At 35.1% G+C, this 23,218-nt stretch overlaps 3 protein-coding genes across 5 annotated transcripts in view; 1 reads left to right on the forward strand and 2 right to left on the reverse strand.

Moving 5' to 3' along the window:
• Window positions 1–23,218, reverse strand: part of LOC127854541 (tubulin monoglutamylase TTLL4-like) — a 724,238-nt gene that overhangs the window by 165,833 nt on the left and 535,187 nt on the right. The window lies entirely within an intron of this gene.
• Window positions 1–23,218, forward strand: part of LOC127855724 (uncharacterized) — a 663,610-nt gene that overhangs the window by 124,038 nt on the left and 516,354 nt on the right. The window lies entirely within an intron of this gene.
• Window positions 1,365–21,973, reverse strand: LOC127855731 (uncharacterized). Its single transcript, XM_052391523.1, has 11 exons — window positions 21,548–21,973; window positions 18,001–18,216; window positions 16,683–16,852; window positions 14,857–14,916; window positions 13,190–13,311; window positions 12,200–12,336; window positions 11,047–11,208; window positions 10,034–10,188; window positions 8,031–8,125; window positions 5,586–5,674; window positions 1,365–4,837 (listed from the first exon to the last, which is right to left on the reverse strand). The coding sequence occupies exons 1-11, from the start codon at window positions 21,890–21,892 to the stop codon at window positions 4,751–4,753; spliced, it is 1,638 nt and encodes a 545-aa protein (XP_052247483.1). The 5' UTR covers window positions 21,893–21,973; the 3' UTR covers window positions 1,365–4,750.

Below are 23,218 nucleotides of genomic sequence, written 5' to 3' on the forward strand. Positions count from 1 at the left end.
TGAAATGCGTGTGTATCTCAAGGAGCTGCACAGTTTGAGTGGTGACGGGTCAAGGTCATCCTTCAAGGTCAAACGTCATAAAGGGGGACATTGTGTTTCACAAACACATCTTGTTTAATTTGCATTGATTCACACATGTGTTTGTAAAATATGTGCACTTAACCCTAGATTTTTGTATGGCAGAGGCATAATTTTTTTATGTTTTTGGAGTAAACTACTTCAAAAGTCCTCTAGCGAGGAATTTAATCTTGACATTTAAATAGCCCTGAAGTGTTGATGTTCTAGACACTGTTATGCCCTGAGATCCACTTGTTTCATTAATTGTTAATTGCCATTCAATTAAGGCAGATGCATAACATTTTCTAAGTTTTAGGAGCAAACCACTTTAACATTTCTCAAGCGATTCTAGTGAAAATAGTAAATAAACCAACGTCACTAGGAAGTTAAGATAGTGTAAGAATTGTTTCATGAGCAGTGATCCGTTTATTTCTAAGTTCTGTGCATTTGAGGCTGCAATTCGCATGACAAAGTTGGGCATTGGTATTTTTAGTCACTATTTTTACAAAACTCATTTATATTAGTATTTGTACAGGAATTCAGTTGACTAGGTGCTTGGTAATCACACTAAAACCCCAGCACTGTTCTCATTAAACTGCATTTTTCAATTAGCTTGTGAAATAGCTGCACAAAACAAACGTATTAGTCATACTGTTAGTTATCACAATTTTTAACTTAATTTTTTAATTTACACATGCCATTCACTATGTACTAAAATCGACTTGATATTCAGCAGTTGCAGCTTTCGAAACTGTTATTACAGGTTTCATTCCTTTCCTGGTATTGCCATTTCAGTTAAAGTATATCGGTTGGCTTTTGTAAGTGTAATCTATACCTAATAGTTATTTATACACAATAAAGTGGTTTAGATTAATATAGTTCTCACTTAATTAACCCTTATTAACTTAGATACGTATTTTGACGCATTTGCAGCCACTTAGAAACTTAAATCAAATTTAAGACCTTTCTTACTTGATTCAAGTTTTAAAGGCTTCATTTCCAATCCTTAAATACTGATGAGTAGCAAACAGCATAAGACCTGAACAGACTGAGTGTTACTTGCAGGCTTTTCTGATTGCAAAAGCCATTTTCATTTTGTTTCTGATGGGGAAAGGGTTAAATAAGCTTCCATTTGCTGCACCAGTGAAAACATAGAAGACAAATAAATGTGTTGGAAATGAGAATTAATGACAATTATTTATATAATAAAAGAAACCTCACAGAATTAAATTTCCACTAATTTAAAACAAATGTACAGAAAATAGACTTATCACTTGTAAAATACCGTAAAACAAATCACAAACAAATAATATCCGAAATATTTTATAAAATCACTATAAACATAGGTAAAATATATTTATGTCACAAATAATGCAATATAAAGTACTAATTTAAAATTTAACTGTCATATCACAAAACAATATAATCACAAAATTAACCATCCTATTAACAATCAAATACATAAACAAATGAATACGAGATATCTAGGATTTCTTAATTAAACAAAATACTTTAACAACAGTTCAAATTCAAACTAACAGTAAAATGGATGAATAGAAAGAATGGAGTGACAGATTGCGAAGCTGATAAAATACGTAAAACCACAAGTGGCCATATTAAATATGTGCAGTACTGTACTTATGGTTTGTAATATGAGTAAGATATTACATGTATATCAATCTTATAAATATAAACATCTATTAAGAAATACTGATTAAGAAAAATTATTTTAGTATAAAAATTGCTTATCAATGAACAAAACTTACTAACAAGCATGTAACTATTTGCTTTCTATGTTGAAAAACATGTGAACTGAACTACCGATGCAAAATTAGACCTTAAATCTATCTTATGAATAAATACATCTATAAAATGCTAGTAAAGAAATATAGGATCTGGCACTCTTTGTCATATCATACCATATTTTATTAAACGAGTTCAGGAATTTTGTTAGTAAGCGAGCCTTTGGCGAGCTTACTAATGAATTTCCTAGAAGAGTTTAATAAAATATGGTATGATATGACAATGAGTGTCAGATCTTTTTTATCACATGCTTTTAAATGAGCAAATCAAATAAATATTTACGCAAACATAATGATAAATCCCGAATATTGTTTACATTTCGTGACGTCATTTGACGTTGCAACGTCATTTCAGTAAAATAACAAAATGCGATTGGTCAATAAACGAAAACTAAGCCAATGAAAACGCTTAAAAATGTTGTATTTCACTAGTGTAATAAAAAAAAAATATTTCATGGTTGTATTACATGGGAAACAGGGTATAGCATTTGATAAAAACAATTATAGTACAAAGGCTGTTTGTAAAACATGCATGCCCCCCATATGGGCTGTCCGTTGTAGTGGCAGCCATTGTGTGAATACGTTTTTGTCACTGTGACCTTGACCTTTGACCTAGTGACCTGAAAATCAATAGGGGTCATCTGCAAGTCACAATCAATGTACCTATGAAGTGTCACCATCCTAGGCAAAAGCGTTTTTGAATTATCATCCGAAAATCATTTTACTATTTCTGGTCACCTTGTCCTTTGACCTTGTGACCTCAAAAACAAAAGGGGTCATCTGCGAGTCATGATCAATCTACCTATGAAGTTTCATGATCCTAGGCGTATGCGTTCTTGAGTTATCATCCGAAAACAATTTTAATATTTCGGGTCACCGTGACCTTGACCTTTGACCTTGTGACCTCAAAATCAATAGCGGTCATTTGCAAGTCATGATCAATGTACCTATGAAGCTTCATGATCCTAGCCCCAAGCGTTTTTGAGTTATCATCCGGAAACCACCTGGTGGACGGACCGACCGACAGACAGACCGACCGACATGTGCAAAGCAATATACCCCCTCTTCTTCGAAGGGGGGCATAATAAATATAGCCTCTTTGAATAAAAGTATCAATTAACAAACATTACAAACCAGCATATAACAATTTGCTTTTAATGTGGAAAAAACATGTGAACTACATTGTATTATAAATAGCGATGGATTGTATTACATGTAAAAACATTATACATTATATCAATCATGCTAAATAAAAATAGCCTTTTTGAATAAAAATAGCAATAGACAAAATCTAATCACCGGCATATCACAATTTGCTTTGAATGTGAAAAATACATGATAAAAATAAACATAAAAATAACATATCATGTAACAGATAGGATCATGCGAGTACCAGAACATGAAAATATGGCAGCGTCTTACAATTTTTGTTCAGGATACATCCATGATATTTTACATTACAATATGAACATTACATCCAGAGGAACATGAATACACATTTTTTTACATATTATTATTTACTTTTAACACGAAATAAAATTGTAAAAATCATATCACAATACAGGCATCTTTTAACTAGACAAATTACAAATATCTTTTCAAACGGCACAACCTTTGTACAATTGTGCATAATCATATTGCAGATTTAAAAATAAATAATTAATTTCGAATACCAGTATTTCACTTTGGTGAAATAGGAACATCAATAAATATTTGTTATGCAAGACAAACCAGAATTTGGAGTGGAATAAACTAATAACAATATCTTTTAATGAAACTATGATGTAAAATGTGCTAGCTATAAAACACAACTGACAATTTCTTATATCAAAATCTAACAAATTATTTCATGACCATTTAATCTATCCATGTTTTCATGACATGATTTTTGTAAACCAGACAATCCTGAAATGTTGGCTGGTACCAGAGGCAGAAAATATACGCCAAAGTTACATTATACATAACACAATAAAATCCTTATGCCTTAACATTAGTGAATGTATGAATATTATTTGCAAAAATTTCAAAACTAGATGGTGTCTGGTAATATAGATTTGACAAGAGACAAAATGCGTGTTTCTATTTTGTGTGTAACAATATATTCAATGTGAATTTCCCGCAGCAATATCCAAACATTAACAAGCAAACACGAGATTGGCTTTATCAATTATTGATGGGTTAACTTTATTTTATAATATATTTGTTGATTTTGAGTGTTTATGGGGCTTAAATAATGCTCTTAACATGATCGAAATCAAGACCTTCCATTTGCGAGGCTTGATGCCTGTCGATGAGGGGATGGAAAATGTGACCTCCCAATAAAACGGCTAAGTGGCCAATGGACAGTTGGTCCAAAGCAAGACCTTCCATTTGCAAAGCTTGGTGCCTATCTCTAAGTGGATGGAAACTGTGACCTTGCAGTCGCAAGGCTAAGTGGCCCACGGACAGGAGATCGAAATCAAGACCTTCCATTTGCAAGGCCTGCAGGTGCCAGTCGATGAGGGAATGGAAATTGTGACCTCAAAATCGCAAGGCTAAGTTGCCAATGGAAAGGGAAGCAAAATCAGGGACAATATTTACCAACCCATTCTTAGACTTCAGAATAAAGAATAGACTTGGAACCAATATCAGTATTCGAATATATACAGGCCTCAACTGGTGATTATGTCATGAACAAACTGTTATATGAAGAATGATATAGGTAGTTGTTTAATGCCAAGTTTGACTCAAAATTCAAGCAATTCTATACTTTATCCATTTAAAGAATATAATTTAGTCTTAGACTTAAGTCTAAGAATTGTTTGGTGAATACAGGCCCAGCTCTTCCCAGGTGCAAGGCATGGTGGCTATCATATCATCAATGTTGACGTGATCATAAATATTGTATGTGACTAGTCGTCTAATCTGTAATGATCCTCATTTTGTTTCTTATGGTTGATGATGCAGTCATATAAAAACATTTCACCCACTATTGAAACCTGAAGATAAAAATATACATGTAAGCTGCGTAAGTATATATTGAACTATGTTTTCATTTCTCTGAGATAAATATACAAAACATATCACTTCAAACCATTTTTTGTAGCAGTTCTGAACAATGATAGATTATATTTTGACGAATAAAATCAAAATTGTTCGTAGTAGTACAAAACAATGAAAGATGATATTTCAAGTAGTAAAATCATAATAACACTTTAAAACTAATACCTTTTTGTATGTAATTATACCAAAATGTAAGAACACATTCATGAACAAAAACAATTACTTTTAATTATATAATATATTCAAGGACAAAACTGATCAAGTGCGGTTCATGTCAGGTAACAAAACTTTTACTCTCCCAAAATCCAATTAAATGGCCAGTCAACTGCATATGTTACTTGACCTGAATATTTTCACATGCATGAGGGCGGTTATTATGAAAATAATTCCTGGTCTGCGCAATTTTATGCAGCTTAGTCTGAGAGCGCACAGACTCAGAAAGTGAAATAATTTTATGAATCTATATTATTAAGCACAGATAGAAGACAGCAAGTATTCTCTATTTTGATCAAAATTATTCTTTGGAGAATACCCTGGGTCGCTGGGTTAAATTTGACCTAATTTGGCTCAAAATTAAATTTTTCCTCTGAAAGGTCACAGGGGCAGGTTCACCCATCTTATGAAGAGGCTGATGAACACGTAAAAAAACTTTGAAATACACACACACGGACTGCAAGTATTTACCCCTTTCTTGTTAGCCTGAAGGATTTTGTTTGTTGATAGATCAAACTCCAGCTTCGAGGCTATCAGTAGACTGAAAACAGCTTTTGTTCCTGTAACAGAATAATCTTGAAATATTTAAAAAACAAAATTGAGCATCTACGATATTAAATATCTACTTTTTTGAATTCTAGTAACATGCATTCTTTTAACCCATTTATGCCTAGCATCTAGAAAATAGGCCTTGGCAATCAGCGTAGACCAAGATGAGATGCCGCATGATGCGGCGTCTCATCAGGGTCTGCGCTGTTTACTTAAAGGAATTAATGTAAGAAATAATCTAAATATAAAAATATATATACTACCTAATTTTGGAAATAAATTGATCCAATTTAGAAGGTTGGGAGAGTCCACTAGGCTTAAATTGTAGCTGGTTAAAATTGTAGCTAACTTATATTTGATTTAAACTTGGAAGAACATTGGATTCAGCACGTATTTAATGCCATTATATCTACGATATTTACCCAAATACAGCTAAATTAATTTTTGAGCTTAAATTAACCTACAAAACACTTGTTGAATATTATATTTACTCACATAAATATTTGTTCAGTTTATGTTGCTTATCTTCACAATTTCCTGTAAGTGTGTATTGGCCTCTACCAATAGTTGTTTTAAAATATGTTAAAGTCCATAAATTTTATTAAGTGTATGTTTTTCTCCATATGTTAAAGTTTCAGTGTATATTAACACCCATAAAATCATGAACCTACATTTTACCCCGTTAATTCTTTTATTAATGTTAGTAGCCACGTACCTTCTTGTTTGGCATTTATTTACCCCATACAATTAGCCCTGCACCCACAAATTCTTGTTCTTTGTGAATTTTTCGTTTATTTAAATATCATAAAAAGCTTTTTTTCTTATATTTGCCCCCTTACACACTATGTATTAATTGCTCTGACACATCAGTTACCTATTGTATCTTCGTGTGATTAGTCACCTATAATTACCAGTTTTTTTCACCATTTTGGGAATGGGGCCGGGTCCCTTTGGATTGGAAAAATTCCAGACGTTTTTGACTTATATTTGGAAATAAATTGTGTTGACCTTATGCTTACGTATACTTTAAAGTTGATAATAAAAGTGATTTCAGTATTATATTTTCTAAAGTTAAACTTATAAAGCTTGATTCAAAGATAATTGACATGTTTAGACTTATAAAAACAAGGGACAAAATTGTCACAAAACCAGGTTTTCATAGTGAAAAAAAAAATCTGATAAAGGGAGAAAACTCAAACTGAACTTTTGAAATGACCAAAAAAAATTAACCCCCTTTGTAAGTTTTTTTTTTTTTTTTAAATCTATTTTTAGTCGTGGCGACCTTGACATTGGAGATATTGACGTGATTCTTTCGTGGGACACACCGTCCCATGATGGTGAACAAATGTGCCAAATGATTTTAAAATCTCACAATGAATGACATAGTTATGGCCAGGACAAGCTCATTTATGGCCATTTTTGACCTTTGAACTCAAAGTGTGACCTTGACCTTGGAGATATCGACGTAATTATTTCGCGCGACACACCGTCCAATGATGGTGAACAAATGTGCCAAATGATTTTAAAATCTGACGATGAACGACATAGTTATGGCTCGGACAAGCTCATTTATGGCCATTTTTGACCTTTGAACTCAAAGTGTGACCTTGAACTTGGAGATATCGACGTAATTATTTCGGGCGACACACCGTCCAATGATGGTGAACAAATGTGCCAAATGATTTTAAAATCTGACAATGAACGACATAGTTATGGCTCGGACAAGCTTATTCCGCCAGCCCGCCAGCCCGCCAGCCAGCCAGCCCGCCAGCCAGCCAGCCAGCCCGCCCGCATTCGCCAATCTAATAACCAGTTTTTTCCTTCGGAAAACCTGGTTAAAAATTCTTCTTTTGAAACCTTCAATAGGGAATTAAAAGGTCCCATTGAGGAAAAATATAGAAAAAATTCCATTGGGAATGGGTATATCTACATGTACAAGACCCAAATTTGAACAAAAAAACAACACAGATTGCGTTTCGTGATATAACATCACTTACCTATTGTTTCATGATATAACATCACTTACCCAGGTGCTTTTTTTCGTTCAAATTTGCGTCCAGTAGGGTGAACCTTTCCCAATGGAAAAAAGTATATATTTTTCCCCAAAATGGGACCTAAAAAATCTCAATTGAAGGTTTCCAAAAAATATTTTGTTTAATAAGTCTAAACATGTCATTCATCTCTAAATCCAGCTCTCTCAGTTGAACCTTAGAAAATATTGAAATCACTTTTATTATTAATTTTCAAGTGTTTCTAAGCATAAAATCAACAACATTAATTTCCCAATTTTAGTCAAAAGGACTCGATATTTCCCAATCCAAAGGGACCTGTCCACATACCCAAAATAGTAAAAACAAACATTGTTACCTATTGTTGCTCCATGTGATTTGACCAGGGCCGTCATTCCGGCCTGCGTGTCCTGGAAAGTCCCAGTGAACTGAATATTGTATCCATCCAATGTGCTGCAACAAAATGAATGGTAGTATAAACACATATAGCAAAATACGCATATAACATACTGACATTTATAACTATTCAATGTGTTACCAGTCACAAATTCCATTTGAAAGTTTCAACAATCTATCTGAAATACTTTCAGAGTCATTGCAAGATCCATATTTCGACAGATAGAAACAAGAAACCGTCGGAGACGGGTGATGCTCCCTAAAGGTTTTTTTGTCACAATATTGCACTATATATTCAGATAAAAAAGAAACGTCTTGAAGGGCATAACTTTGGACACAATGATACGATGGATGGTTTAGCAACTTAAAAATTATAAAGGGCCATAACTCTCTAAATAAATCATCTAACCAGAACCCACTAATAACATGCGCATCTCCTCAAGGTAGTCAAGCTTCCCATAAAGCTTCATTGAAGTCCAGTCAGTAGTTGGGGAGAAATGCCCGGACAAGAATTGCACTATATGTACAGTTTATAGAAAATTTCAAAGGGCCATAACTCTGTGAAAAATCATCCGACCACAACCAGCTGATAATATGCTTATCTCCTGTTGGTAGTGAAGCTTCCCATAAAGTTTCATTGAATTCCCGTGATAAGTTGCTGAGAAATAGCTCGGACAAGAATTGCACTATATGTACAATGAAAAATTTCAAAGGGCCATAACTCTGTGAAAAATCATCTGACCATAACCGGCTGATAATATGCACATCTCCTGTTGGTAGTGAAGCTTCCCATAAAGCTTCATTGAAGTCCCGTACTAAGTTGCTGAGAAATAGCTCAGACAAGAATTGCATAATATGTACAATGGAAAATTTCAAAGGGCCATAACTACGTTAAAAATATTCTGACCAGAACCGGCTGATAATATGCACATCTCCTCTTGGTAGTGAAGCTTCACATTAAGTTTCATTGAATTCCGGTCATTAGTTGCTGAGAAATAGCCCGGACAAGAATTGCACTATATGTACAGTTAATGGAAATTTTCAAAGGGCCATAACTCTGTGCAAAATCATCCGACGAGAACCGGCTGATAATTTGCACATCTCCTCTTGGTAGTGAAGCTTCTCATAAAGTTTAATTGAATTCCGGTCATTAATTGCTGAGAAATAGCCCGGACAAAAATGTGCACGGACAGACGGACGGACGCACGGACAGACGAAGCGGCGACTATATGCTCCCCCCAATTTATTTGGGGGAGCATAACAACAGAAACACAAACAGACAGCAGTGGCTAAACCTCAAGTTCAAGTCTGAAGAAGTTAAAAAAAAGGTTTCATACAAAAAGTAAAAAAAAGCATGAACTTTGCTTCTGATTTAATAAAGTCAACAGTTTACAAAAGGCCCATTTGAACTCATAACAATTATATTCCTTATATAGTTATTGCTATAAAATAAAAAAAATTGACGGAGGTCCGATATCACCAAACAATTTTTAGACTTAAGTCTATGAATGAAGAACACTCTTTAAATTGGAATATTTAAGAATTGCTTTAAATCTTGAGTAAAATTTTGCATTTTCTTCCTCTATCTACATCATTTTTTATGTAGAACATTTTGTTAGTTTAAACCTATTTATTTTAGCTCGATTGCATAGAAAGCCTTAGGCTTATTTGAAACGCTCTCCAGTCCATTTCCTGGGACTAGAACCAGTACTTGGTGTCTATGGTGGAAATCTAAGGAACGCTCCCGCAGTGGGGATTGAACCCATGACCTCCTGGTCGCTAGGCGGACACCATATCCATTACACCACAGCGACCTTGAAATGAAATGTTAAGGACATAATCTCAAGTGGTAGTTATATATTCACATGTGGAACAAAAATCTTTATCAATATTATTACTATCACTATAGTAACAGTTAAATAACCCATTTTCTTCAGACTCTCCCCTTATTGCCGCTGCACAGACCTTGATGTAGGCATGGCTATAGCCTGGTCATGCTTGGTTTTCAACATCTCAGTGTCTGTTAATTCGTCTATTGTAAGCTTTCCTCCCTTCTTCTTCCCTTTGCCTTTCTTGCCATCTGCTGTGCTACAAGCAGCTGATGTTGGTTTTGGTGGTGACTACAACATCAAAAGCTGATTTGAAAAATTATTTCAATTTTCAAAAATTTTAACAAATCAACAATATGATATTTGGTTATAAAATGTGGCCATTGAGAGAAATTAGATTACTGGTTGTTTTATCTCGCTGATATAATATATTTACAAATTTCTATGTTAAAAAAGCCCCGTAATTTTAAGAAATTTCATACGATCACATTTCACTCATGAATTCATTTTAATACAGAAATATATACTTTGTGCTATATCTCATTAATCATTCTGACAGAACTAGCTGACCAAAACAACAGCATTATCCTGCTTAATATGTATTGTATGTGGAATGTGAAAAGGGAGTGTAATGCATGTGGGTAAAGTGTCAGCCCTGATTAGGGGCTTATCTGGGCCGACACTTAACACACATGCATTAAACCCTCTTTTCACAGAGCTCTGCCCATATATTTGATTTATCCCATTTTGCTTATTAGCTCATTTTGATATGTGATTTTTTTTAGTATTGTATACAGCTTGAAAGAAATGCCTTTAGCATTCTTCTTATAAACCAGGGTACCCAAAATGTTCAACCTAACAAGCACACTGATCCATTTCATTGGATCTTGAATAAATGTGACATTTTATGAAAAGCAAGCTTAACCCATTTCTTCTCAGAAGAAATGTGAAAATGACATTATGCTGCAACCAGCATAAAACTCGCAGACTGTTCAGGTTTTATGCTGTTTGCTGCTCTTCAGACCACAGTATTAAAAATGAAGCCTTTAACATTTGAATCTAGTAAGAGAGGTCTTAAATTATGTATGATTTTCTCAGGGACTACGAACGAGCAAATGCCTATCTGTGTGGTAAAAGGTAAAATCCTACTGTGTATTTGAATTCTCCGGCATTCGGCTGATAGTGGACAATATACTGTGGCAGAATGTGATACTTGTTAAAGATGACAAGCTCTTTCTTGCAGGGAGACACGTGGGAATCGTAACCTTTCATCAAGGAATGCCCGTGAATAAGCTTTGTACACTGATAGGCCTGAAATATCATGTAAGTTCCTATTAATGAATCAATACATGTAGCCATTCAATGCAATAATATTTGGGCAGCACTCTGCAAAAACCGGGCTTAATGTGAGTAACCCTTTGCATGCTGGGAAATTTGTCGTCTGCTAAAATGCCTTCTGCTGAATTTCTAAAATTAGCATTTTCTTCGATTTTTTTCAAAGAATACTATCAGAATAGCAAACAGTTTGGATCCTGATGAGACGCCACGTTGTGTGGCATCTCATCTGGATCCAAACTGTTTGCAAAGGCCTTCAAAATTTGGTTCCAGCACTGAAAGGGTTAATCAGGAAAAATAAACGCAATAAATATGAAAAGGACAGGAATTCATCCAATATTGGCTGGGCCAAAAAGAACACTTTTAAATTAGGTGTACATGTAATAAGCTGTGAAATAAGTTAAAAATCTACCCAGCTGGTAAAAAGGCTATTATTTTCCAGGCTATATAATTGAAATTTCATAGTGTTACATTTAACAAAGGGCCATAATTCTGCCAAAGTTGGTCAATGCACAATTCCTTAATGAACAATCACATACACATTCAAGTATCATCTGTTTAATGTATAACATTGTTGATGTTAATCTATCACTAAATAAGTCTAAATTTGCTGTTAATTTACAACGAAACATCTCAAAATTAATTGTTTCTCAAGTACAACACATTAATTGAACATCATCAAAAACTATTATTGATTCTCGTTCTGGAAAAATTGTTTTATATAATAAGTGTCATACCATATAAGCCTGCACAGTCATCACAGGCTAATAATGGAAGACACTTTCTGCCTTCACTGAATTTTCTTTTAGACCCGACTTTCTTTAAAACAAATGTTCATATAAAGTGTCATCCAAGATAGGCCTGTGCGGACTGCACAATCTGATCTTGGACGTGACTAAGCTCATGAACTTTATCCAGTTTCCTCAGAACAAGGCTTAATTTTAACATCAAAAACAAGATTTTATACTTTGCCGGGTAGAACTTGGCAGAGTAGCAGTTGGGTTGCGCCCTGGATATATCCCATGGAGTAGGCAGGGTATTCGCTGAAGTAGACACCCTTTCCGTACCAGCCTGTGTCTGTACGATGAGCATGGCCATTGTCGCCTGAATCATTGGCATAAAACACTTAAATGTGGTATTATAAATGTGAAGACTGAGCAAAATATGCACATGAGTAATGTGTTGGCCCATATTAGCCTGTGCAGTCTGTCAGGCTAATGAGGGACACAACTTTCCCTTGTTATGGTAACAGACTGCACAGGCTAATCAGGGATGACACCAAATGCACATGCATTAAATCCATTTTCACAGAACAAGGCTCTGTATTGTTGACTCAATTAATTTATCAACAATAAATATATTTTCAAACCAAACAATTATATTTGCAAAAACTGTATTCAGAAACATTTGAAACACACCAATCCATCTTAAAACTGAAGAATAGGAATTCCTCTTCAAAGACAAATGCTCAAACCAAAAATCCAAATATACATTGTACTGCAACAAAATACATGTACATCATTCCTTCATATTGAATAGCAAACACTGCTATTAAAGTTCAAGGCATAGTTAACTGTATTTTACTTAAATAAATCTATTTGAATTGCATTCTGAGAAAAGGGGGTCTAATGGATGTGCGTAAAGAGTCGTCCCAGATTAGCCTAAAAGACCAATCAATACAACACTTTCCGCTTTTATGACATTTTTCATTTTAAGAAAGTCTCTTCTTAGCAAACATCTAGTTAAGGCATTAAGTGTCTTCCCAGATTAGCATTTGCAGTCTGCAAGGACTAATCATAGACGATGCTTTCAGCTTTTATGACATTTTTTGTTCTAAGAAAGTCTCTTCTTAGCAAAAACCCTCTAAAGGCGGAAAATATCGTCGCTGCGGACTGCACAGGCTAATCTGGGACGACACCTTAAGCACATCCAATTTTATACACAAAATACTACTCACCGGGTATTTTGAAGCCAGTCTCACATATAGGCTTGATATTCGTCTCCATTGTGCCGTGAAACGCCAACACAGGGTAAGAAAACTCCTCCCCATGCTTCTTCTTTAAGCTTTCTCGACATTCCCTACGAGCAAAAGGTCACGGTTAAAAGCTTAGGGTTTATGGTCTATTGATGATGGTTCATGTTCAGACAACTCTAAAATTTAGCCCCACAATTACTGAGATGAAGGTTGTCAGTTTAACCTTTTCAAACTTAGAAGCAAAGTGAAAATGGTGATGTGCAAACAGCATAAAAACACATCAGCCTGCGAGTAACTCGCAGTCTGTTCAGGTTTAATGCTGTTTGCTGCTCATCAGTATCTAAGGGATGGAACTGAAGCCTTTACAACTTGGATCTAGTAAGAAAGGTCTTTAATTAAATGTAACTTTCTAAGGTACTACAAATGCATTAAAATATGTCTCTACGTGGTAAAGGGTCAAACTCAGTATGCAGCTATGGTATTATTTGCCTCAAAAGGTACGAATTTATACCTTAGAGAGGAGCAAGCATGGGATTAACTTTTGTTCAGAAATAAACAACGGTTTGAGTGGGATTCAAACCAGGGACCTTCAGATTCCTAGACCAGCATCCCACCACTGTTCCCAAAAGAAATAAATTAAAAGAACCACAATATAGAAAGAAGCCGAGTAAATTTCCATCTTATAAAGAACATGCACGTTACAAAACAAAACCATGCAATCTATAAAAAGACAAAATGTCTACTGATAGATTAACAGAAACTGTCAACAGAAAATTAACTATAATATAAGTAGCATCAGTCACTAGCTGACCACAAATGCTCACAAAATTCAAATTTCACACAAGCACTTAACTGTTACTTGTGATTCAGACTTGCTCAGAATCGGAGATACAAATTTGCGCGACTCTGAACTTTTCTAAGTCTCAGGCAAAAATGTAAAGGGATAAACTTGGGATTACTGAGCACAGCTGATTGGCTAAATTTGCAAAACTGATTGGCCAGGTCCCTACGCAGGCCCGGGCCCCCCACCCTAAGCTGGCTGTCTAGTTAGGATTTATTTAAATAATGGGCCTACTTCAAGTTTTCTCAGATGAAATGGCCCACATTGCACTTTCTCTCAATACAAAAGAGGAGTTATGTTTTATTGTCCCTAATTAACAAAGGCATTAGCGCTACTTTACTCGCCAGTAGAGACAAGCTTCTAGGCAATGTTTTTTTATCGCACATCCACAATTAGTCAATTACCCCTTGTGATCCTGAATGCTTCATCTATCGATGGTCAATGTAACACGTCTTTTGACTGGCCAAGGAAAGACAAGCAGCGAATGAAAGCAAATGATAAGGACTAACTTGCAGTATGTTCAGGTTTTATACTGTTTGCTGCTTATCAGTATCTGAGGGTTGGAAATGAAACCTTTAAAACTTGAATCTAGAAAGAAAGGTATTTAATTAAATGTAACTTTCTAAGGGACAACAAATGCGTCAAAATACATATCTAAGTGGTGAAGGGTTAAGCATTACAATTCACCTTGAAAAGTGCCAAATTAAAAAAGATAGGGTGGGAAGACCCCTCTCGCACCCTCCCTGTGTACGACCCTGTTGGCTATCATTTGTTCAGAAATGTGCTGAAATGAAGCAATGAAACTAACCTGAAATGATGCACCAGATCTGGATTGAGGACATATTCCACTTTCACTAAATTGGTTTTACTGAAATGAAGCCACACAAAAAGTTTGAAAAAAATAAACATATGAAAAAACTGAAATAATATCTTAATACATTATGAACTGTACTGTATACAGATCACACATTATAATTCATCCACAACGTTTGCTACATAAATTTAAACAGTGCAATAGAAACATATATATACTTATTACCAATAATTAATAAAATAATTATGCTTTAAAGAGAAACAAATGTAATCATTTAAAGCTTACATTTAAACATAATTTGCACAATTTCTGAAAACACATACATTAACTCTTAATTCTACCTGCAGAAAACATTAAGGAATAAGTATGAATTCAGAATCATTGGTTTACTAGGTTTTTTTATCAAACAGAGAACATAATGACATCCTCGTGTGATGCACAGGCTCTTCAGAAATTCATCTGAAACAAGAGTGCCATGGGCCCTAATGTGTTCATCTGAGACCACAGAGGCACTGAACTTTTCAGAGAGGGCGGAATTCAGAAGAATAAAAAACTTAATAATATATGAATATTTAATTTATAGGTGCAATATTATGAAAAACTTTTGATAATTGAATCTTTCCTGTCAGGAACATACATGTTGATATTTAAACCTTACATTAATTTATGGCATACAGCTCTATTGAAACAACAAGTAATTGGCTGTGTCACCTCAAAAACTAGGAGACTATTTGGCTACAACTGCTTATCAGGTTTTAAATTCAGAAACCAACAAATCAACACCTCTTCATGCATTACTATGACACCAGCAATCCAAAACGCTACAGTTTTTATTAGTTCGTAAACAATATTACAGTGGAGTGCCATGAACACAGAATATGGTAAATACTTCTTTGTATAATTGGTTTGTGCCACGCAAACTTCAAATCAAATGTGCAAATGATAGATTATGCATAAGTGACATAACTGCAAGCAACATAGTCTACCAAATATCCGAACATTAAACTTATAAACACATAGATACTAATAATAATTTGCCACAAAAGGCTCGAAAAAGAAACACTTGGAATTATAGGAGCAGTGATTTTTTTTGCTTAAAATTACAGCCGAAATTCGGCTGCTTCCCAATCACAAAAATCCACGTTTTTTCCCCAAAATCTGATAAAAATTCCCCCCCCCCTATTTTTTTTTAAGAAAGAATTAAGTCTCTTATGACTTAATTATGATTTCTTAACCCTAGATCTCAACTTTATTTTTTATACATCCTACACAATATATCACTTTAGTTTAGTCCTTTTTGTAGATAAATAATTCCTTAATTTGCCACTTTTATTGATTAAAAAAATCCCAATTTGACCAGACTCCTTTTCCTAAAATGGCTTAAGAAAACCCCCTGAACATGCACTTGAAAACAATATTAATTCTGTTACTTATAATAATATTTACAATGCTTAATTTTTCCCAATTTCATGGTTAATCGCACTATTTTTCCCAATTTCACGGTTTATCACGCTAATTTTCCCAATTCAAATGGCACAGGCTGTAACAAATAAAAGCAAAAAAAATCACTGGAGGAATTTAAAAAACACAAACACTATAAGCACTTAATAAAACAGCTAGGAAAACTAGGAGTTGCTGGAGAGCCCTGTAACAACAAATACAAACTTTCTGACTCTTTCAACTCTTTATCAGCATCTAAGTTTGTTATGATTTTTTAATTACTAATTAAAAAACGCAAGCCTTTCAAAATGCAGGTCTACTAGTAATGCAAGAACAACTGTAGATTTGTTGACAATTTTTTAGTTCAGTACGGCACTCACGTCATTCCGGTATTTAGCAGCCTATAAAACTGAGACTCTGCCAGACGGAAGTGGGTCTGGGCTGCAGATCCCTCCTTGTATGACCTTTCTGGGTACAGATCAAAGTACTTGACCTCTTTCCCTTCCAAGGCTTCCTTTTCACCTTCCATTAGCAGAAGACCACCTGCAACCTTCATGACAGTTCCTACATAAGTTGATATTAGCCGTACACTGTGAAAAGGGTGTTTAATGCATGTGCACAAATTGTTGTTCTAAATAGGCCTGTGCAGTCTGCTTAGGCTAATCAGGGAGGACATTTTTTGGCTTTTATTGTATTTTTTGTTTAAAGACAGTCTCTTCTTAGGAAAAATCCAGTTTAGGCGGAAAATGTTGTCCCCGAGTAGCTTGTGCAGACTACACAGGCTAATCTGGGACTCTATGCACATGCATTAAACCCCTTTTTAACATAGCACAGCTCATATGAAACTTCATAGGTATAAATAAATTCCTAAAAGCTTCCAAAAAGTGTCATTCTTCAGTCCAACAACCTTACAAAACTTGCTGGACCAAAATGAAATTACGGGATCAATTCTAAGTGAATAACTTTTTAATCCACATAAAATATGTCGGTCTCATAAGCCGGAAAGATGGTTTCAGGAAAGTCTGCTTAGTCTGGTATAACTCTATTAAATACATCAACATGCTGAAATACACTAATGAGATATTGGAGAAAAATGGGATAAAGTGTAAGCTAATTTAATTTAACTTACATACATTTATACAAATGGTATACCATCTTTTATGTGTACATATCAGTTCATTGTATTGTAAAACAAATATTAATTTCTTTTTGCATATTATCTTCTTTGTTTATCTAAGGACAGCTACCAAATGATGTTGCAAAAACTTGAATTCCAATGGAAATGGAAGTTTTATGGAAGTATTATTTATAAGTATTATTGTCAGGTGCAAATTTCAGAGTTTAGATTTGTTTGTATAAATAAATGTTAACGTAACAGGGATATAAGTTAGCTGTTGCTCACTTAGCCCTTGAACCATACAAGTTACATTTTAAATGACTGATCTAGTATCAAAGGCCTCCATGGCGTAGTGGATATGGTGTCTGCCCAGCAATCGGGATGTTACGGGTGAGATTCCCACTGTTGAAGCCTTTTTTCGAGATCTACCAGAGACATTAAGTAGTGGGCCATAATACCCAGGAAACCGGTATGCAGCTTATCTCGAAATCATTGAAACAAAACTCAATAATTACATACAATCAACACTAAATTACGCTGCACATACACAGCACTTGATTTTGCAGTAATTAATTTTGTACCTCTTTTTGCAGCCTGCTTACTTCTTCCTCCTTCTTCTTCACTTCTTTCTTTGTTGCTTCAAGTTCTTCTTGCAGTTTCTGTTTGGCTTCAAATGCTTTCTTGATCAGTTCTTTACGTTCCTCTTCTGTCATCTTACTGTAGCTTTTTACTAAGGACGTGCCTCGTTTTAGGATATCTTCTGACTTCACACCATCCTTTTTCTTGTCATTTGATTCCTAAAGATTTAAAATCAGTTTTGCTTAGATGACGATACTTTTTTCAAAATGGCTTCAGATTTTGATTGTTATTGAATGTTGTTTTGGGCTGGGTCATGTTCCATAGATGACCCTCAAAAATAGCTTGTCAGGTCATCGTTACATCACTGTTTGAGACAACCCAACTGACACAAATTAATTGCCTCACCTAAAATAAAAGGTCTTAGATTTTTTTGGCAAGTTTTCACAAAAAAGACAACGTAACATTTACACTGTTACTAAAGTCTTTTTGTAAACACATATTTTAGCCAGCCGTCAATAACAAGTGTTTTCCCTCTTATTGGAATTGGAATTGGTTCTAACTTATAGGAGTGGGTGTTGTATGGATGGATTCCCATAACACACAGTATTTTACTGCAATCATGAAAGATATATTTCAATAGATTTAATTGTAAAACAAAATTAAAACAAAAAATCTTGGGTCTACCTGTCTGCTATGGGCACATTATCACAAACAAAATTGTTTTAAGGATGGAGGTATTTTTTTATATTTTAGCATGGGACTTTACCTACATGTATCTGTTCTATTGAATAATCAATGCCGACTGTTTGTCTTTAATGCTGTGTTAGCATTCTATATGGGATTCCAGTTTGAAGCTGAATATGAAGTCAGTGACTTTTTGGAGCCCCATTTGGGGCAAATTTGAGACTAATTTCCCTACTTAATACTCGATATTTTTCCTAAATAGAAAATTTAATATTTTTATCCTTATGAAAACTTTACAAAAATTGATAAACTTAGAGGCATTTTTGTACATGATATTTATATAAAAAGAAGTTTATGCATTATACAAATTAGCATTTGTAGCAAAGTATTTAATAAAAGTTGTAAAACAAATCGAAATAGAAACATTTAATTCAGGCCTCGACACTAACAGTGTCCCGGGAAAATGAGGACATCAGATTTTGGTGAGGGTCACCAGTTCTTTCAAGCTGGGTGATCCTCTGGGAACCCTAAATTTATAACCACTTCGTATTGATTGACCATTGGAATCCGAGTAATTATCATTTATTTCTTGCAGTGTTTACAAGAAGAACTTCTTAACGGTAACTACTAGTGTATTTTTAATGTCTCGGACCAGTTACTATGTGGTACATGAGCGAAGTATTCTGATTACTCAAAGGTAAGTAACTCGTGGTCGATTACTATGGTTTTTGCGACCCCACGACATGATTCTGTACTCTTGAGTATTACTCGTCTCTTTGAGGTCACCATGTAAAGGTGGTTTTACACACCTTTTTATTTTTCAGCTGCATGAGATTTCGTTTTATATTTAAATGGACCGTCAATTGATGCAAGTAAAGAGCAAAATAAATTATCAATATGTTATGATAATCGCCATGGATATAAGGATAAATGTATGTAATTATTTAAAAAAATACGGAGTAAAACGGTTCATAACGAGACATAACACAGCCATTTTCCTTGTCCAATTGGGAAAAGTACCTGTACCGGTCCAATTGGGAAAAATTGAGTCGTGAAAACCTCAAAATTGGGAAAAATGGAGTCGTGAAATCCTTCAATTGGGAAAATCGCGTCGTGAAGTTTGGGTCTTATTAAATACATCATACAGTTCAAACTTAATTGAACATACCCATTAAAATAATCATTTGCAGGCATGCCTTAATGACCATTACTTAAAGTAATAAAATTGATATAAATAACAAAATATTATATAGAAGACACAAAATCAATTACTAGTTGTTTTAATCTCTTATAAAGCAATGTCTCTCACTTTCATTTTTTTGAAAATTTCAACAATCTTTGATGTTTGATCATCACTCAGTTGCTAGCATCCCTCTCTGCACAGCATCATTAGAGCTGTCAATGTGTCCTGTGATAGACGGTTCCGATTTGTGGTGCAAAGATTGTTCATTAGACTGAACAACCTTTCCACAGAGGCAGTGCTGGAGGGCATTTCAAACTACGATAAGGTTTCAAACCGACGTCAAACAGTACGCTGGCTGCCTGACAAAAGAACCGCAAACAGTAACGACTCTATTGATTGAACGCGCTGAATAATAAAACCCGATATTAATCGAACGCGTGGTTACACACAACTATACGATTTTCTTTGTTCACTCGCCGAAAGTTTCGATCGTTGTGAGAAAAAATTCGGACGCCAATTGGGATTTTTTCAGATGCCGATTGGGAATTTGGGAATTTTCGCTCGATTGGGAAAGTACCGTTTACCGGTACTTTATAAAGAAGGAGGAAAATCGCTGTAACGTCTATGTTCGATTCAAGGGTGGCAGTTTTTGCTGTCTTTTGTAAACTGTCAAGATTGGCAAAACTATGTTATCTGTCTGCCTTTCAACTCAAATAATGTTAATCATGACATTAAATGTAATGTTTATATGCAATTGGTTTAATATGTGTTTAGCTTATAAAACAATATAAATATGATATATTTTAGAAGTTAACTAGAGTGATGTACCGTTGAATCCGCTTCTTTGTACTTATTTAACTAATAACGTTTGATTATTTTGAAACAAATCTATACATATACTTAGTTTAAATTAACTAAATGTTAACTGTATACGCATGTGTGTTTATTAATCATTTGCACAGGATTGTCTTGAATCAGTTCTTGATAAATTAATTATCATATGAGATAGCTTCTTTCGTCTAAAATGTCAATAATATTTCATGCACTTGTGATTGAATGTTCGTACAATGTATATGTTCTCTCGGTTGGTAGTAATTGTTTCTCAAAACTGGAATAAGCTTTTAACGGGTCTACTATAAATGGCAACTGAATTGAATATTGGAATTAAAAATGTGTACTAGTATGCTTCTTGTACTTATTTACCCTAACGCTGTGCGTCGAAACAGGAGGGAACCCTAGTTTGGGTGAGGGTCACCAAAAGTTGAAAGTGGGTTTCCCTCCAGGAACCCTGTCAAAAAAGTTAGTGTCAAGGCCTGATAATTTACATGCATGTAGCAATAGCAATACAAAAAACAAATATAACCAAATACCACAAACATATCTGTCGAAAGTCTTACACGAGACAGTAGCAAAATTACACATCCACAACTACATCAAAGCATAAAAATGCATATTCAGACTACAATTATAATGATTTATGTTAGAAACCTGTTCCAAATAGTTCATTATCATTAATGTTAAAGGTACTTTCAAAAGGCATCTACAGTTCAAACATTGTGTGGATTCTGCATCTTACAGAAATAGTTCTGACTGCACTGAAAACATCTTTATACGTGTACAATAAATCTTACTACATGGATGATGATGGCTGAAATAACACAATATTTTATGTTTATACGCACGTCTTCATCTGTGATTTCATCTGTGTCATCCCCGTTGTCATTAATGGTGGCAACGACTGCTGTTGGATGAGAGAATTCAGCAAAATGCATCAGGTTTTTCCGATAACATTTAGCTCCGTATTTACAAACTGGAAGAGTGCTACTGTCTGTAGTAGGTTGTACCGTCGCTGTTGGTGTAGACGACCCATCGACACTGACGTCCGAATTATCCGAATCATCTGATGTTTTGGATTTTTTCGGATGCAAAAACTCCGCGAAATGTTGGGGATTCTTGCGGTAACACCTCGCGCCGTATGGACATTCTGGAATATCCGATGCCTTCTTTTTAACTACTGCGGTTGTCATGTTGTATACACGATAAATAACTGAATTATCGCGGCTTCAACTTGAAGTTCAAGAAAAAACTTGATTCAGCATTTTGTTTGTTTTCACCGGAAATAGATCGTCTGCTATTCTGCGGATCACTTAAGGTTACAATCCACCAAATCGTTGTGTATATTTCCGTAGTAGTGCCTGTTTCTACAGAGCTCAATTTTTATTCTGGTTAATAAGCCATTTAGAGATAACACCCATGCTTTATTGTTATTCATTGTATCCTATGTGTATCTGCAACATTTTTCTACAGTCATTTCATCGTGGACTTCGTTGACGATACACGTTAATGGTGCGTCTAATTAGAGACGTAGAAAACTGTTATCCACGTCTCTGGTATATTGACGTGCATGTATTCTGCGTTTGTCGAAATCTCACTGCCCAAATCCGGTTTTCCAAAGATGATTTGATTTGAGCGAATTTTATTTTTAGAGGCTGGAAGAAGATATCTGTTTGATTGCATTTTTTTTAGCACAGATCCAATGATACCAGGCTTTCATAATTTGACATACATGTAAGGCCAGAAACATGCTTGAAAGATGGCAATTTTATAATTGGACCCTACACGACTGGACTTAGTGTACCTCTTACCTCAAGTTGTGTGCAATATGCGAACTGTGACAGATCGACAACAAAGCAAATACTATATATCTTGTGTGTGTATGCAGGGACCTAAATGTTTGTATAGGTCCCTGGTGTATGCCGAAATGATATAATCACAGGGCCGTCGTCGGACTTTTCAAAGTGGTCAGGCTCTAAGTGCCGGAGGCCTACGAGTGCCTTAGGCGCGAAGCTACTAAGGGGGTCCGGGTGGGATTTTTTTAAAGCATAAAGGCTAAATCGTGACAGCCGGGAGGTTTAGTGACCAAGTGCACGATATTACTACGTTACGAGGCGTCGCACTAGACTTCATATTGTTTGCAAATGCGATAAACTAGGGAAAATATTTTAAAATTGTTTGTCAATTTGCTAAGTTGCAGTGCTGTAACACCTTTAATATTTTCCAAATACACAGCTGCGCCTTTCTCCTCGAGCAACGAACTCCTCTGCAATTTTAGTAAAGTCAAGAGCGTCCGTTCTTTGCTTATGAACGTGCAAAGTCATAAGATTGTTGAGTCTAGTTTGGGGCCGTCCATAAAATATGACACGCTCCAGGTGGGGGAGGTGGTATAAGAAAGTGGGACAGTTTGTGACATTGAGGGAGGGGGGGGGGTGGGTCAGGCCATGTGTGATGTCATCTCCTGAATGTGTTGTTTGAATTTTTAACAGGCATCTTGGCTGGGCCGGCTTATTCAATAG

This window comes from Dreissena polymorpha, chromosome 13 (genome assembly GCF_020536995.1).
Source record: "Dreissena polymorpha isolate Duluth1 chromosome 13, UMN_Dpol_1.0, whole genome shotgun sequence".
NCBI lineage: Eukaryota > Metazoa > Mollusca > Bivalvia > Myida > Dreissenidae > Dreissena > Dreissena polymorpha.